At 25.1% G+C, this 19,021-nt stretch overlaps 1 protein-coding gene across 1 annotated transcript; it reads right to left on the bottom strand.

Moving 5' to 3' along the window:
* Window positions 1–4,463: 4,463 nt before the first annotated feature.
* LOC145846960 (WD repeat-containing protein 31-like) lies at window positions 4,464–18,630 on the bottom strand. The gene is made up of 7 exons (XM_082953469.1): window positions 18,492–18,630; window positions 17,975–18,099; window positions 17,478–17,625; window positions 14,808–14,955; window positions 14,183–14,282; window positions 8,680–8,831; window positions 4,464–5,157 (listed from the first exon to the last, which is right to left on the bottom strand). Exons 1-7 carry the CDS (start codon window positions 18,628–18,630, stop codon window positions 4,893–4,895), a joined length of 1,077 nt encoding a protein of 358 aa, XP_082809595.1. The 3' UTR covers window positions 4,464–4,892.
* Between the last annotated feature and the right edge of the window lie 391 nt (window positions 18,631–19,021).

The raw sequence follows: 19,021 nt of genomic DNA, 5'->3' as shown, positions 1-19,021 counted from the left end.
AACAGTTGGAAAATTAATTAGGACAAAAAAAGTTTGAAAAATCCTAGTTGTGCAGAAAACTGTCGCAAAGACTGTTGATCACATCTAATGTAATTGTAATGAGTCTAAACTATACATTCCTGTTTATAACTACATAAAAATACTAAAATTAAAGAGGAGTTAGCATCAAAAATATTAACTAGTTTATACATATTTTATTTATTTTTTGCTAATATTTTCTAAATTGTAGAAAGTTCTAGTTTACACAAACTACATAAAAAAAATTTTTTTTTTGGTAATTTTTTTTCATGTCTTAAAAAACTATTATGTAACATTAAAACATAGAAAGTTCTAACGAGATATGGTGAATTTAATATTGAAAACCATTTTTCATTTGTATTAGTTCAAAACGATTAGTATGTTTCAAAATATGCAAGTAACAATCTAAAACTTTGATTTAAAAATATTACTTAATATGATATTAACAACAACAACAACAACAACAACAACAACTGTAGATTAACATCTATAAAACAAACCTAACTTACATCTAGTTTACAGTGAAATATTTAGTGAAATTTATTACTTATTGACAAAGTTGTGATGTTAATAAAGATAATGTATTTTAAGTCTATTATAAGCTCCTACATACATGAAATAAAATAGTAGTGTGTATATAGAAGTTTACAGATAGTACATCAAAAAGAAAATAAAGCAAGAAAAAAATTAATAGTTTCAAATTAACTTTGTTAAGATCTTTGTGAATTCTGGATTTACTGACAACAACAACTTATTTTAATTAAAAACAAAAAAAAAACGACGTAATAAAAAATCTAAAGTACAAAGATACTGTATTGCCAAGTACAAAGATAGAGTTACACACACAAAAATTATTTAATACATAATCTAAATTACAAACTTTTGAGGACTTTTTATGTATGTAAAATTATCAGAAATTTTGCTTTATATGAAGTATTAGATGTAGATATAGGAAAAAGAATTTTAAAAGTTCTTTTAATCACGAAGCTTTAATAAAATATGAGAAGGTTGAAAGTTTTAGAACTGAAAAGTATCAAAAAATTGAAACGTTCAATCTGAAAACAAAAAGAAAATCATCATATAACTTATTAAAGCAAATCGAAAAAGAAACAATGAAGTTTAAAGAAAACTTGAACAAAAGTTGGTTATTGTATTTTCAAAGTAGGACGTTTTTGTTGAAGCCGATAAGTTATTTTTATTCACAATGTTAAACTTAAAACATTTAAAGTTTATTAAGCTTTAGTTTTTAACCTTCTCAAATCATGCCTCTTAAACTCAAAATAATATTAATTAAGAAAATATTTAGAACAAACAAAACTATTTTTTAGTTTTGTGCAATATTCTAAAATTAAGTTAAAGAAGACAAAATCTATGTTTGAAAAATGTCAAAAATCTAAAAAAACTTAACTAAATAAAAAATTAAAAGATTAAAGCTTACTTCCTAAAAACACAAAAAAAGTTATTTATTTTAACACTTTCTTGTTTACTTTTTCTCAAACCAGCCATTTTTGCAACCGTTGTAACCATTGTCTTGCTTAAGGTGGTTCTTATCTTGTTACTCAGAGTCACAATATTCAAGTTTTCTTTTATATTAAACAACTATGGTTATTTAAATTTTCATAGGTTGAATAACATCCTAGACATATGAATCTAAAGGCTTATCCATGCTTTAACTTAAAAATACTATCTAAGTCTTCAACTTTTTACAATACTATTATAAATAATTACTTTGAATGTTTATCTATTTTTGCTATATTTAACTCAAAAAAAAAATTCTTTTTCTTTTCAAGTTACGATGTTAAAAAGAGATGTATTATACTTAATGAATATTATGGGCTCCTATTTAGAAACAATTACTAAAACGTTTAACTTAAAATAATTAATGAGTAAAAAGAAGTTTACACAAAAAGAAAACAAAAGGTAAGATTTAATAAAGTAGAAAAGAGGCTTGGTTAAAATACTTTTCTTATTCTAGAATTACTACCATGAGTAAACTATCTAAACTAAGAATGTGAGAAAGTTAAAAAAAGAAAACAAAGAAAAGCAAAATCTATCGTCCATACAAAATATTCAAATGAACTTCACAACATGTATTGTTTAAAGAATGAAACTAAAAATAAGCAGAGTCCTGTGTGAGTATGAAAATATTTAGAGATTATGACAACATATTTGAACTACCTGGAATATACAAACGAAAATCAAGTTTTCAAAAGCTTGAAAACCTAAAACATTACAATTGAATGGATCCAAAAATAAGAAACGTTTAATACTGTCAAAATATTCGAAAAAAGAATTTCATTTACATTTTGTTTACGCAAAATGAAAACAATTTATTCTGATGGACAAATTAATAGTTTTTGTTTTGCACATCGGAAACTTTGTTGTGGAAGAAGTTAAAGATTTGAGAGCCTTTAATTTCACACTATAATTTTAAAACCATGTGAACTTTATGAATTTTCATTTTTTGAACCTACTCAAATTATCTTTATATTTTGAAATAAAAAAGCTTTAAATTTTTTTTAAATTACAATACGCCAAGAATTTTAAGAATACTAAAATTGTGGTGGTTAGAATTATTAAAATTGAAAAAATTAATCAAATTATTTACAAAAGAATGATCGAACCACAACTTGGAGAAACAAAATGAAAGTTATTTTTGTAATTATACCAATTATTTTTTGGTTATTTATTTTCTTGTTTTATTCCAAACAAGGAACTTTTTGATAGTCACATTTATGTTACTGTTTTAAGTTGGTTTTTAAGAATGCTTTGTGTCTGCAATCTTTCAACTTTCCTTTCAAGTTAAATCTAATTGAAGGTTTTACACATCATAAATAGCAATCTTATTTTTAAATTTAGAGTTTTTAAGACTTTCGGATCTAAAAGCTTATTCAGATATACTTTCCAAAAATTTTGAACTTACATAATTGAAGTTCTACTAATAGTAATATCCATCCAATATTTTTAAATTTCAATTATTTTAGTCGAAAATTTTACGAATTTGTAGTAATAAGATGTTGAGTTGATTTTATTGTGGTAGTATATTAGTTTATATTAAAAAAAAGTATGTGCGTAGGGAATTTTTTGAAACAATACCATTGATAGGTGATCTATTTGCAATTTTTTAACTCATTATTCAAATGATTATTTTTTGAATCCTGTTCGTAACGACTCAACAAACTAGTATATAACGTTTAAATAGAGTTTATTTGTGTTGATAGAGTTGTTCTTTATTGTTTACCAACGCGGAAGATCGAAAATTATCAGTTTAATTAAAAGTTACGCATGTTTAGTAAAAATTCTTATGTCCCAAAACAAGTTTGTGCACCCTAAAAATTTAGTGAGCTCCAAAATGAAATGCACACCATGAAGACCGAAGACTTAGATTAAGATTACAACCTAGGTTATATAGTGTGCACTAACATCATTTTAGTGAGCACAGAGATTTAAATAATGGTTGCAACTTTTTAAGGCAAAAAAGCCGGTCAGAGTGAACAAGCCAGCTTTAATCAACCGGAGTTTTGGAGTTAATTATAAAAATTAAGGTATCAATAACGAAAGGTGAATAGAATTCATTACTTAAAATTATTAATTAAATTTATTGTATTTATATGGGATTCGCATTTAGTACAAATTTTAAAAACAAATAAGTTAGCTTTTTAGACATAAAAATCGTTGGATACAAGTCTTTGTTTTGCAAAAAAAAAGCTACAAAACAAGTATGAGTTATAGTAACCTTAAAAATTTTCAAAAAGTCGGAGTTAAATTATTGTTTGAACTAGCCTGATCAAAACAAAAGTATACTTTTTCTTGGTTAATAACTAATTTTTGATAAGTCCAAACTAGTTATAGTATATTTCTGATAAATATATTGAACTTATAAATAATAAAACTGGTTTAAGTATTGAAAATATGCACAGTTAACTTTGGAAATATTTAACAATTCGATATTCACGGATATAGACTATAAATTAATTAAACAAATTATACTATTTTATAGATTTTTTAAGCTACGTTAAATGTATTTTAAGACTAATTTAATTTCGTTATGATAAAATTATTTAGATTTTCTGCAGTTACATGCTATTAGCTTTATAGTTTATTGCAAATAGAAAATGATATTTTATATATAATAATGAAGATATTTTTTTCTACAAAAGCTTATTTAAAACTATACCAATTAAAAATAAAGTAAAATCGATGATAAAATTTATTTTAAAAATCACAGTACTAATGTTTTAAAGACACCTTAACCATTTAGTTTTTCAAAATTCTTACTAGTATTAATTCAAAAGAAATATAAAAACAAACACAAAACTGGCTTTTATAATTACAACTAAGTGCATATATAAAATATAATGACAAAATATAATAATAAAATAGGCATTCGTACAAACAAGAAATATATCTGATTTTTTAGAAATATAACAGCATCATTAAAGTTTCACAGTTTTTTATAGTTTAATGTATCGATAAAATAAATATTTTTATTTGATAGGAATGAAAACAAATTATAATTTAGTTTTTAATATATAATTAATAAAAAAAAGTTCTTAAGAGCACGCATATTTGGATTTGTAAATCAAATATAAAGGACTTAGATGATTTTAAATTGGAAATGATTATGGGTTAACTTATTAGCATTATTTCCATTACTACTATCTATGAAAACAGATGTCTGTTGGTATTAAAAAGAATCTTTTTAGCATATAATAATAATTTAAATTTGGACCTAAAACGTTCAATTAAATTGAGATAATAAAACGTAAACTTATTTTTCTTTTACACTAAGTTGTGAAGTATTTAGAATTTTTATATAAGTATTTCTCAAACTTTTTAACTTGCGTAAAATGAAAAATGTCTACAAACTATTGTCAGGAAAGTTCAATTTTGTGGATACCATTATTCAGACTACTCACCACCAAACTGTTGTCATAACAACTGTATTGCATCCCTGTTAGCTGCCCCTTTCCCAGCTTGTGGTTGCTATGCAGGTGGTTGCCATGCAGATTGTAGTTGCTATGGTTGTCCTGCCACACGTTTACAACGCCATCCAGTGAGCAAGTGGCAAACTTCACTTTCCCACCTTCGTTGTTGTGATTGATGAAAGAACAGCTTGATATTGAAGCTGTGTGACCACTGAGGTATATTTGTAGATTGATATTTTTTACTTTGCTTGCGTTTTAATTTATTTATCTTTTACTTTATTTATTATCTATTTGGTTTTAAATAAAAACAATTTTTATATACAAACTTTTAGATCTCTGATTATTTTATTATTTTTTGAAAAATATATGTGTATGGTTAATAATGTATGATCATTAGGATGCATCTGTTACCCCTTAACAATGACTTTTTTTTACGGTGGGGAATGAAAAAACCACAAAAAAAGCTTCCTAGCATTCAACACCGTCGCGCTTTTTAATTTTTCTGAAATTAACTTCTGTGTAAATTGTATGGTGTAGCTTAAAAATTCGACCACAAGTTTTTGGCTGAATTTTTTTTACATGAAGCAATCATCACAAAAACATATTCTACGCGTTTTAAGACGATTCGAAGAACGTTTTATGGAGGCACTACCTGATTTTCCAAAAAACTTTAAAAAAAAATATTATTAAAAAGTACAAATAATCTTTATTTTTCGTGGTTTTATCATGTGATTTAAAAGTTAAATTAAGCTGAACTTCAAGGACAGGGAACCAGGTGCATGGTTGCCACTGATCAAGTTGAGAAAAATTTCCTGACTTTTCCTGACTTTTTACAAAAATTTTCCTGACTTTTCTAAATCAAACTGTTAAATAAACCTTATTCTAAAATACATAATCTAACACTTGAAACTATATAAAGCTTCCAATCTAATTTTAATACAGGTTAAAAACAACAGTGTTTTTGCTGAATTCTATCATCAAACTTCCAGTACATCACTTAAACCACCTGTGTATGATTGATGTTAGTAATAAACAGCTCTATCAGCAAAATAGTTGTATTATTACCTTAAAACACAGCTTGTCTGAAAAAAGGCACAAATTTTTAGCATTCCTAGCATAAATATATCTAGATAAACAAACGACATATAAAGAACTTCTCCAATTAAAACCTTGAATTAATAACGATCTTTTACAACTAAAATCTTAAAACAATAAAAAATTTTACAGTTAAAACCTTAAAACAATAAAGAACACAACTTTTTAGAATTTCCTAGCATAAATGTATCTAAAAAAACGAAACAACATATAAGGAACTTTAACAATTAAAACCTTAAATCAATAAGGAACTTTCACAACTCAAACCTTAAAACAATTACGAACTTAATCAAATACAGTTTTTTAAATGTATGTACTAAAATTTATTTTTTCCGTTTTTTATTAGCACTTCAACCTCTTCATCTAATAAAGATATGGTTTCCTTCATCTGAACTGCATTCCGCTTCATTTTCTTGGCAGTTAAAATCATTTGCCTCTTTTTATTTAAATCGCTCTCATCTGCTGCCCCTACACTTGTTAAAAAGAATCTTTTCTCTATTCAAGCCACAACTTGTGGGCTTCATTTCTTTTCTTTTAGCACTCATTTATTTTTACTTTCATTTATAAAATATTTCCTCTTATCATTTAGTATAAAATTTGTTACAAATAAATATACTCTTATTTATTTTAAAAACTTAAGTTACTCTACAAAAAATACAAGTAAACTTAATCTTGGCATTTACCTCTTATAATTTATTTTATAAATTTAAACAACTTTGAAAAAATTATAAAGAGGTAAAGTATACACATACACATGTTACATAAAATACTTAACTAACTGCTTAGTTATAAAGAACTCAATTATTTACTTGAACAAAAAACACTTTGATTCCAAAATTATGCTAGATAAACTTTTTGTATATATCACAGTTTCACTATGGAGGTGTCCTTGCTACAGATCATCAATACTAAAAAGTTTACAAAATCTGCTTGTTCAAGTAGGGTACTTGTTCAATATATTAATAGAAAAAGTTTGCAATTTTATAAAGGATACTTTACTAATTTATACCAGATGAAGGCATTGGAAATAAAATCAAATATTTTTGTAAATTTCTAGGAATATATTGGAATTTTTTTCTGACTTTAAAGGACTTTTAATTAATTTTTACCATTTGAAGGCTTTGGAAAACAAGGAACTTTGTAAATTTAAACTGAAAAAATCTGACTTTTTTTTTTAATTTTATCAAATTTCCTGACTTTTCCTGATTTTTTTTCAAAACCCCCCATTTTTTCCTGACTTTTGTCATTTTTAAAAAATTTTCCTGACTTTTCCTGACCGAGTGGCAACCCTGCAGGTGCATCCGGATGTTCATTTATCTCAACCAAACTTTTTTGATCTTATATCATTATGGAAAGTTTAAATAAGTAGTCTGAAATTTTATATATTTTAGCCTCTACAGCACTAATATAACAGTATATAATGTTAAATGATTTAATATTTATAGCATTTCATTTCACTTTTAGCTGTTATATTGTACACTTCTAAGTTATGTCTTTTTTCATAAATGTTCAAAGCTTTAAGTTTACCTAAGCTATATTAAAGAGTCCTTCAAAAGAAAAAAAGAAAAACTTTTATTTTTATTTGTCAATATTAAAACTTTTTAAGTTTTATTTATAAAACACAATTATTTTGGCTAGTACAAATTTCAAAAAATCTCTGGACATAATTTTTTTGTGACCTTTTTAAAATTTATATTGTTATAACGATGTGCTGAAAAGCGCTGTTAATACTTTATATTACAAGAAATTATATGATACAACCTCCTGTGAATTTCGTGTTTAATTTCATTGGAATGAAGTCACTTCTAGACTAAATTTTGAACATTAAAAAATTAATTCAGTGTAGGTCTTAACTTATAGTTATAAGCCTAACCTTATAACGAAGGGTAATTTTCGTACTGATTAAACCATCGCTGAAGATAAAAAACCCAAGTATTATTAAATCTCCAAAAGAATGTTTAAAATATATCAGTACGATCAAATGAACGAAAAAAGTTATCATAAGAGAACTAGAAAATAAACCACGGTCGGCCATATGCGGCCTGTGACAGGCTATAAGCAAAAAAATTAGTGCAGTAGAATTAAATGTGCTTTTTTGATAAACGTTTATAATTATGCTGAATGACTTGTAAAAACTTATGTTTACAAAAAAAAATTAGTGATTAGAAGTTAACTTGTGTAGTAAAATTGATTTTTTTTTATCTTAATGGATGTTAAGTTGATTTATATTAAATTGCCATTACAAACAATTCAACTTTTCAAGTTATTACTATTTAACAAAATTTATTTAAGTATAAGACTATTTTTTAACTCCTAGGAAGCAAGAGGTCAGCAGCTTTTTATGAGGAATGGGTCAGATTTGGAACTATTTTCGTTACACTACTAACCATTTTTCTTTTAATCAAAACATTTCATACTAAAGTTAATATTTCAAGCATAGTAAATACATAAAAGAAAAATAAGTCAATTATTTATTTTGAAATGTTATCAAAACTTTTATATTTTTTTATAAATATTTACATTTAAATACTGACAGTAATGTAAAAAATCCAAGGCTGGTATAAAACTGTTTGAAAAACTTAAAGTGACTTAGTTTGGTTTACATCATTAAATATTTAAAACAAAACATAAAACCAACATGTACTCTTCAATAACTTTCATCGTCCTAAGGTCTAACAAGTTGGCTTGACAACCTTTTCCATCGAAACCGTTGCTACCAGTGATGACGTAGTTACCAGTGACGTCACAGCAAGTTTGTATTTGCTTCTGAAGCGCTGATGTCAGTGCAACCTGTTAAAGTAAATCATTTTAATGCTAGAGAACAAAAAATTTGGGAAAAATAAGATTTGACATATCATTTATATTTAGTGGAAAACTAATATGAAACTAACTATAAGCTAAGTGAGTTTTTTACTACTTTTTTCTTATTAACTTAATTAATTAAAATACACGATTGCACAAAAACACGTTTGCTAATACTAAATTCTCTTTTTATAAGACAATACAAACATAACAAAAGCGATTTATTCTATTATTCATCAGTGTAATTTTAATAGAAAATTACTGTCAACATAAAATTAATGAGGATCTTTACAGTTTACAAATGCAATTTTAACTTTAAAAAGTTTTTAAGTAGACAAGTTTTGTAAAAATGAAGTAATTAAGTCATAATATACAAGAAAGTACTAGTATAACTATGTTTTGTGTACAATTTTTTTATTTTCATCTTATTAGTTACGACTTAATCTTTTCATTCTGTAAATATTTTCATTGTCTTTATTTTAAGGCGGTAAGTGAATTTTGTACGAAAATTAACATTAGAGGTTGTTTAAACTAAAACTATAACATAATCTAAAAAGTATATAATAAAAAATTTCGTTATATAAGAAGTTATGTAAAAAGTTTTACTAAATCATAATTTTTTTCATGCCAAATTTCTTAGAAACTTAAATTTCGCTAATGTTTTTATTTTTGATCAATAAAACTTTAAATCGGGAAAAATTCCTGATTTACGTTGAAAGAAAGAGCAATTCTAATTTACTTAAATGAAATCATATATTATTCAAAAAAGGCTTGACTATTAATATTATACTATAATTTATTAAAAACTTAGCAAATGGCTATATGTAAACAAAAGATTGGTTACAAAAAGATAAAGAATATTCTATTTCTTACTTTCAATACTTTGGTTTGCCCAACCATTGAAAATGTATTGAAATAACTGATTTTAAAATTTATAGCCTGTAAATCACTACAAGTTTTTATACAGTAAAAAGAACCTAATAGCTAAAATAAATTCCTATTCATCTTGGGAAAAATAAGGTAGACCCTTCCCAATGGCGTAAATTTAAAATAAATTTTTTCAAGTTAACAAACTAAATAATAACTTATATTATTTATTGCATTTAAATTTACTTATTTATTAAAACTGGATTCTATTTAATCTATATGTTTAACACTTCAAGATAATTATATTGTTTATTATTCACAAAAGTAGGACTTCACAAATTTAATTAACTTCACTATATATTTTTAAATCTTTTAGTTTTCACATTATCCCTCTACTTTTAATTCAGGCCATAGGGAATATTAAACTTCGCTAAATGTAAAAGCAGCTGTTTTACCGTTTTCTAAAATTTTAACTAGTTTTTGAGATGTGAGGGTATCAGGGTTGCCACAGATCAAGCTGAGAAAAAGTTCTTGACTTTTCCTGAATTTTAACTAAAATTTTCTTGACTTTTCTAAATCAAGCACTTTATTTAAACCTATTGTAAAATACATAGTCAAACACTTAAAACTATATTTAACTTTCAATCTAATTTTTATACATGTTAAAACAACAGTTTTTTGCTTAATTCAATAATCTAACTTCCATTACATCACTTCAACCATTTATGTATAATTGATGTATTTGCAATAAACAGCTCTATCAGCAAAATACTTGTATTTTCTAACTTGATACAGTTCTGGTTTGTATGCATACATATAATTTTTAACTCTCCTTCTGGATGTAATAGTTTCTCATTTTATACTGTTTTCAAGCAGAGCTTTCTTAATACTTTATCTAGTTTTACCTCAGCCTGGTCATTGTGCAACACAAATAATGGTTGCATTAACTTTCCTAGAGAAGATTTGGCAGGAAATTTTAATGTTTCAAAATAGAACTGGTCCAAACAACCATCCTTTTGCTTGAAGCTCTTGAACTTTAATGCATTCATTGGAAAATTTACCAAAGTTCTAAAATTTTTCAATGCTGGTATCACCTTCAGAGTTGAAGTACATTTATTATGTTAAGGAGTGCACAATGTTGGCAAAACGCTTAAAAACAATTGTGACTCCTAATGTTTTCAAAGCTATGCGGATTTAGGTATAAATATCTTTTAAAAAAGTACTTTTAATAGCCATTCTGCTCCAGAGATTTTCAACCGCTTTTATAACAAATAACCAATATTTTTGGTTGAATTAAAGACCTTTTGTTCCTCAACTAGGTATTTTTTTATATTTTTGCAGCACAACCAAGATCAAGAGCAGGTTTTAGCGAAGCTTGATCATTTAATTCAACCTTGAATAACTGGTTAAGCAAATATAATAAACCATAAAAATGGTTTGTAACTATCACGTCTTTCATAATGATGCACAGCAATTTAATTACCAAGCACGAAATGTTCTTATGCATAAAGGCCACAACTTGCTGGATACTCTGCAGGGGCGTGTCTAGACTTTTTTCAAAGGGGGTTCACAACTTTTTCAGTTCTTAATTTCCCGCTGAAGTACGCATTTCTTAGGTATGCACTGCCAGTTGTACGCAATATTTAGCCGAAAAAGTGTTTGTTTAAAATGCTTTTTTTTTTGCTTAGAAATAAGAAAAAACATATAAGTAGTAATGGGAAAATATTATACATTTTTATTTAATACACTGTACTAAACTTAGATAAATTAAAACTAAGAGCCGGAAAAGTTATATTTATAATAAAAATTTTTTTAAAGTAATCTAAACTATAAATATTTAAATTTTACTAAAAAAGGTTAATTAACTAGGATAATGTCGCACCAATATCAAGCTGAATTTATATTAATTTCATTGTTATTTTTAACCATAATTATAGGCTTAAAACTTATATTTTAAAAATACATAAATATAATTTATTTATTATAAACCAATAAAACTTAAATATTTAACTCCTTTTTATTTTGAAACAAAGCAAATGATACATAACTTATATACATTACTGTACTGTAAAATAAAATCAATTAAGTATTTTAGTTTATAACAAATGAATTTAATTCTAACTATGTATTTATATAGCTTGTTTAAAACGAAGTATAATTTTAGATCAAACATACATGCCTTCAAGCCTAAAATCATGGTTCAAAAAGATATTAAACACAATATAATACAGCTTGATATTGGTGCGACATCATCCTTGATAATTACCAAAAAAATTTTAGACTTTCACAACTAAATTAAAAAATTTTTAAATTATAACTAAATGTTAGCCTGATGGTGCAGGAATTCTAATAATGATTTTGAAATCTCTCTGAGTTAAAAATTTTAAAAAATCAAGAACAAAATTTGTGGCTAACACATATACAAAAATAAAAAAACTTGTATAACAAAATATTAAAATAACAATAAATGATAAAAGAATAAATTGGCAGGTCTAAAGATAATTTTGAAAACTCTATAAATTGAACTTTTCACGGTTTAAACCCAGTTGGTTGACACATAAACAAAAAATATAAATTTTAAAGTACAAAAACTTTACACAACATTATTATATACAACCAAATAAGTAAAATAAAATTTTAGTGATTGTATTAGACATTTTTCAAATAAAATTGTACTTACTAGTTCAAAAACAATACTGTATTAAAAGTTATTTACACTAATTAACAATTTTTAGTGGGAACCAAGAGCATCATGGTAAAACGTTTCCTAGATAGAAACGCTACTTTATAACTTTTACCTATTATAACGTCACAATTGAAATTTTATTTAATATATATTTCAGCTGGGCAAAAAACAGCATTTTTTTTAAGAAAACTTTTTTATCTTTTAGTGTTATAAATTCAACATTCATTATTCAAAGTTTATCAAATAAGCAAAAACAAAGTTAATAAACAACGTTTTAAATGATATTTTAAGAATTTTTTTTTCTTTTTTCTTTTTTTTTTTTTCATGGGGTTCACAGGAAACAGGAAACCAGTCAAAACACGCCCCTGATACTCTGGTACAATGTTAAAAAAGGCTGCATAATAGATATCACTGAACTAAAGAAATGCAAGAAAATTTTTGTGTATATATCACAGTTTCACTATGGAAGTGTTCTTGCCACAGATCATCAATACTAAAGAGCATTAAAAAAACTGCTTGTGTAAGTAGGGTTGTTATTTATTATGTTAATAGAAAAATTTTGCAGTTTTGCAATAGATATTTTATTAGTTTATACCAGATGAAGGCATTGGAAATTAATAAAAAATTGCAAATTTCTAGGAAAATTTTGCAATTTTAGTCTGACTACTAAGGATTTTTAATTATTTTTTTACAATTTGAAGGCTTTGGAAAATAAGGAATTTTGTAAATTAATCTGACATAATCTGAACTTTTTTAAATTTTGTCAAATTTCCTCACTATTCCTGACTTTTTTTCAAAAACCCCTATTTTTTCGGACTTATGTCATTGTTTTAGTTTTTCCTGATTTCCTGACCGTGTGGCAACCCTGATAAAGCCTTTTTTTGTGTTTAGACCTCTCTGGTTGCTAAAAAAAAACATTTATTAATATTCTTTTTTTTTTGTTCAACAAATGTATCAGAAAACTATTACTTTTAACACAAAAAACTTGATTACTCATCTGGTAAGTTTTATACTGTTTTGTCAATGACAGAAAGTTTTGGGTAATTTAACAAATAGTTCAGTTTATTTGAAAGTTTACAAACCTCTGTAATACACAATTAACATAAATATGTTTTCAAGAATTAAAGAAAAAAATAAGTATTCAGAACATTATACTAAAACTTTGATTTTTAACTAATTAGTACCTCAGTAATTGTTTTATATCTTGATTAATTTTAGACTTTTGCTAGTAATATGAACTTAAATACACTATTTAGGCTTAATAAAGATTTTATTAAATTTAGGACTTAAATATGGAGCTATTAGTAAAAAAAAACTAAATCACTGTGTTTAGAAACTATTTGTTTATAAGTTGTCAAAACTGATTTAGTTTTTCTTTTGGTCATACAATTTAAATTATTCTAAAACGTTACTATAAGATACTTCAATTGTAATTCAAAATTTGATGTGAATTTCTTTAAAAATAAATGAGAAGAGGCAATTCTAGTAAATATTTAATTTTCTGAGAAAATCAAAAATGTTAAATTTGCGCTTTATACATTTGCATTGAATTTTTTTAGAAAAACTGACTTATAGTTTAAACTTAAATCTTTCAAATGAGAATAATTTCTGATTTTGGTAAAAAATCCTATCACTTCATTTTCCTCTAATATACTTGTTAATTTACAATGTAATAATTACAAGGAATAGGATTGTATTATAAAATGAATAGATAGTTGTAGAGTTTAAAAAGTAAATATTTATATTTAATTTCCATTAAGAAATAATCACTATATTATAAACTGACTTGATGAAATCTGCTATCAAAAACTCTGACAATTCTGTCCTCAGAAGTTTGTACTATGACGTCAGAATCTGCTTTCCACTTGATGTCTGTCACTAGATTTCTGTTAAGATATAAATACCAGATAAGATTATATGTACTTCTGAAATGGGATTACTTTATTGTAACTATGTTTAATCTCTAACTTTTTAAAAATGTAATTATGTAACACTAAAGATTTGAAACAACATTTTTAGATTACTTAACTTTAAGTTCAAAATTTAAACTAAAATATTTTAATTATTGTTTTCAATTAATTTAACTAAAAAAGGTAAAAAACGATTTAAAAAAAAGTACTTGAAATGTTACCTTCTAAGTATTCAGAAACTAGTGAAAGTTTAAAACCATCCAACTGTTCTTACTATTATATAAAAACAGTCGATACATATATTTTAACTGATTTCGTATTTTTATTACTATGTTTTAGTATATAAAACATGTTAGTTTTACTTTGAAATTACTATTTTTAATTTTTATTTTATCTCTTATGAAGACTTTCATTATTTGTTTATAAATTTTATTCTGATGAAAACAAAACAATTTTCAACCATACTTAAGCAACTGTTGAAAAAACTAACAACATAAATACCTGCTGATTTCAATAGAGTTATCACATTCCATACTATTTAAATCCCAGAATTTAACACAATTATCTCTACTGCCACTCACTAGATAGTTTCCACTTCTATGGTCAAAATCAACAGCTGATACTGCTAACTCATGATCTTCAAGTACACCTGTTTAATAAATAAAATTTTATATATCATCATAATGTTTCAAGCTATTTTGATTAAGAAAAAATCACTTATTTTTAAATTTAAAAGGTCAACAAAATATCAAACTAACAAAATTTTGAATAAACTTTATGTTAACTAAAAAGATTCTAGTTATTATTTGAATTTAGAAAAAGTTAAATGAACTCTTGTTGAAAAAAATATTTTATTTTATTTTTTCTTCTTGTGTCCTGTTTAAGTGACTCTGGTTTTGATGCCCGAGTCCAACATTGCACAATAAACAATATAAAAATAATAATAAAATTTCTTACTCGGTTTTGATATCTTTAAGATAAACAGGACACAAGTCATTACAACTTTTTCACATTCAGTTTTCATTAACTTTTTTTTTCTAGCTAGGTATATTTTAGCTACCTTTCAAAGTTTATATATATAAAAAAGCTAACAACTTAAATGCTGAACTATATGTTTATCATAAAAGTTTCAACATATAAATTTAGTATTTAATAATCACTTGAAGTATTAATCAACTATCTAAATGTAATAAATAGTAATTGAACCAGAGGCATTTTTTTTTACAGAAATTAACATTATAGCATATATGACGGCTATAATCAGATGCTCCAAGAAACTTTTCAAAGAATTAAAACATGTCGTTTAACTGTTAAGATATCATCAGTTGTGTAAAAAGTTTTGATACAAAATATGGAGGAAAATATATCATTGCTTATTTTCTTATAATTTTGAATACTAATCTTAAGACACCTTAAGTATATTTTGGCTTTTTATGATGAAAAAATGCAGGATTCATTATAAACTAGTTTGAGTCTTAACTAGTTGGCATTGCTCAAGTACATTTTTACCTTATAATGTAAGATTTTTATATTAACTTCATTTAAGAACATTATACATTTTCTGAGTGAAAAATGTATGAGAATTATTTAGTTCTTAAATAAATTCTTTAACATTAAATTCATACCTCAAAACAAGCTAAAAAAAATTTTAAATGAAACGTAGCAGAAGATAGACTAATAAAATACTATAATGGTACAAAATTGAAAAAAAAAAGAGTATTGCTAAAACTGCATAATTTTAGCAAGTTTAATACCTTATTTTAATTTGTTTGATTAAATAACTAAGTATAAGCATGTCCAATAATCAAAAAAATATCAGTATAAAAAAAATGTCAAAAGACATAGATTACAAAATACCAGAATTGTAAATGTTTGAATTTGAAATGTCAGGACTTGAATCGAGTTCTGTTGTACAAGATTAGCAGCATGTATAAAAATTTTAAAGGAGCTAGAAAAATTGAGATAAAAACCAGTAATAAATACTTTATAGTTCTTAATTTTCAGTTACAGTGTTTACGAATAAATATGTTTCATTGTTTTTTATACAATACTGTCACTATTTCAACATATATTTTTGAACTTTTATTATAACTTTTCTATTAACAAATTTAAATAAAAAAGGTTATTGGCTGTGGTATATGTCAACTTTTATAATTTTCTGTACAAATGACCTAAATTTATTTCTAATTACAAATTTAAAACAATATCTTTTAAATGTTAAACTACAAATACTAAGTGGTGAACAAAAATTGTTAAGGGCACAGGGTGGTTTACTTTATATTTTTTACTAGCTAGTCTTATTTTATAGAGTTTTACCTTAGCTATCAGATTCTTTTTTTCCTTTCAACACAGTTTTAATAAACTTAAGTAACTAGATTTGGTGAGTTTAATTGGTTCCTTGAGACTAAACTTTAATATACCAGTGATTATTTCAGTCAATGTCTATAATATCTTATAAGTTATCTTTTACCATATTTATAGTTCACTACCAACACTTTAACAGCTCACATAAGTATTGTTTTAATTAAAAATTATTTTTTTTTTACCTTTTTTTTTTCTTCAACGTATATTTATCAAGTTGTTATATCTTTTATTTAAAGTCTGTTTCCTGAAATTTTAAGAATTTGGCTAAAAAAAACGTAAAAGGAGATAAACCTTTAAGTAATTTTGAATTTCTAAAAAAATTTCAAACACAATTTATGTGTTTTTGTTGGCAACTCTTTACAAAATGACTAAGTCTAATAAGTTATTTGATTTTATAATGTTGTAAAACTGACTATTAGTTTATACTTGAGATTTTCATATAAAACTAAGCACTAATAAAAAAAAGTAGTTACCACAAAAGTAGTTAAAAAAAAGAAAAAAACACATAATATAATTTTTCATGTAAGAATCTTTTAAACTTTAGAGGATAAAATTATATTTACTTCATGCTAAATATCAAACTTAACACTGCTGACCAAGAAACAAACTTAATACAAAAATATATACTAATTCAATAATAAAATGTAATGTTTTGTTGGCTAATTTTTATGTCCACTAATTACAGTCTTTTAATGAAATAAATATTCTAATTTGACATCATTGTTGATAAAATAACTTTAATATTTTAATGTGTAAAAAAGCACTTGGAAAACTATCTTAGTTTTTTAAGCATATCAAAAACCATACCTAAGCTATTTTCTTCACCAATTTTCCATAAAACAATTGTAGCATCTCTTGAAGCACTGGCAATTACACTTTTGTGACAATTAAGTTTGATAATGTCTCTTTCATGGTAAGACCACTTGTGCAAACATTTGCTATATTCATTTGTTCTCTAGAATAAATATTCAGGTATACTCATCAACTAATTATTTAAATTTAATCAAATTAATGGGTAGCAGGGTTTTCTGGAATAATTTCACCTACCCCAAGCAATGGGGTCCTTTTAATAAACTAAAAAAAACTATCTTTTAAACAAATAAAAACCCTTGGTGGGCCATTTGGAGAATAAAAAAGCATAATCAAATATAGAATGTAGTTTGTATATTCATACAGTAAACTCTTGTTTGCATTAACTGGAAAGTAAAACAATTTATTGTTAAAAATTAAAACTGTGTTTTACTTTAACTGTTTGCTTGTGTAAATTAATTTTCTTATAAATTTTTTCTCAAGTCCCAACTAACCTGAACAACCACATTATTTTCTCTGTTTGCAGTAACAACTATTCTTCCATCATCGATCAAACACAAGCAAGTTCTACCACCTTGATTAAAATCATTGAGAGCTGATAACTCAGCTGATTGACCACCTGTTTGAAGACCACATTAATAAATTTTGAAAGTATTTTAAAACATGTATCAAACTAACACATGTTTAGAAATAATAAATTATACACCTTAATTGTTTTACTGGTGTGGAAATGAATAGACAAACTGGAGCAAAATGGAAAATAATGCCAATATTAGATAATTAATCTAGCCCTTTAGTTTTGTTATCATGATTAACTTCATTTAAGTTGTTAAATATTATTAACCTTATTTTGAAACTTTTAAAGTTTAGCATAACTTCATAATACATATAGCAGTACAGTAAATGAAAAATAGATTGAACAATATTTGGAAACAAACATTAAAAAATTAGATCTTTTTTTACTAAATTGAAATTAACTTGTTTTTATACTTGGTTGCTAAGTATTGTCACCTGCATTATTAACAACTGTTTCTGGCTGTGAAAAGTCAATAAATTCCTTATTTCTTTGCGGAGATGCTTTTGGTTGAAATTCTGTTTGGCCCCCTTGATTGTATCTTCTGCTTTTGAAAATGCTTAGCACTTTTCCCATAGTAAATAGTGCAAGCACTTAAGCTAGAAATAAGAAAATTGTTAGAAAAATATTTTAGTTAATTGACTTAAACTATTGAATTCCTTTCTAATACAAACCAGGGTTAACACTTGAATTATGGGCATAGGGGGGTTATCACTTTTTTCACAATTTAATCTTTTTTTATAAAGTTTTTACCAAGTACAAGATGATTTTTACAGATTTAAAAATTAAAATAATTTTTGAGATATAGCAGGTCAAAGTCGGAGGCAACAATAGGTTCCTTATGGGAGGCACAAATTAAAACGGCAAATAACTAGAAATCACTAAAAATCTTATTCTTCCTTGAATATTTACCTTGAATATTAAAATACCTTGAAGTATTTAGAAAATTCTGTTGGAACAAAATTTT

This window comes from Thalia democratica, unplaced genomic scaffold (assembly GCF_965202585.1).
Source record: "Thalia democratica unplaced genomic scaffold, ktThaDemo2.hap1.1 HAP1_SCAFFOLD_746, whole genome shotgun sequence".
NCBI lineage: Eukaryota > Metazoa > Chordata > Thaliacea > Salpida > Salpidae > Thalia > Thalia democratica.
The sequence above is the reverse complement of the archived record's forward strand: the minus strand, read 5'-3'. Positions and strand labels throughout refer to the sequence as shown.

Coding starts and splice junctions, on each gene's coding strand:
- LOC145846960 (XM_082953469.1), bottom strand. CDS start 18,630: ATGGGAAAAGTGCTAAGCATTTTCAAAAGCAGAAGATACAATCAAGGG. Junction 18,100..18,491: donor AACAGTTGTTAATAATGCAG/GTGACAATACTT, acceptor GTCTTCAAACAG/GTGGTCAATCAGCTGAGTTA. Junction 14,283..14,807: donor AACTCTATTGAAATCAGCAG/GTATTTATGTTG, acceptor ATATCTTAACAG/AAATCTAGTGACAGACATCA.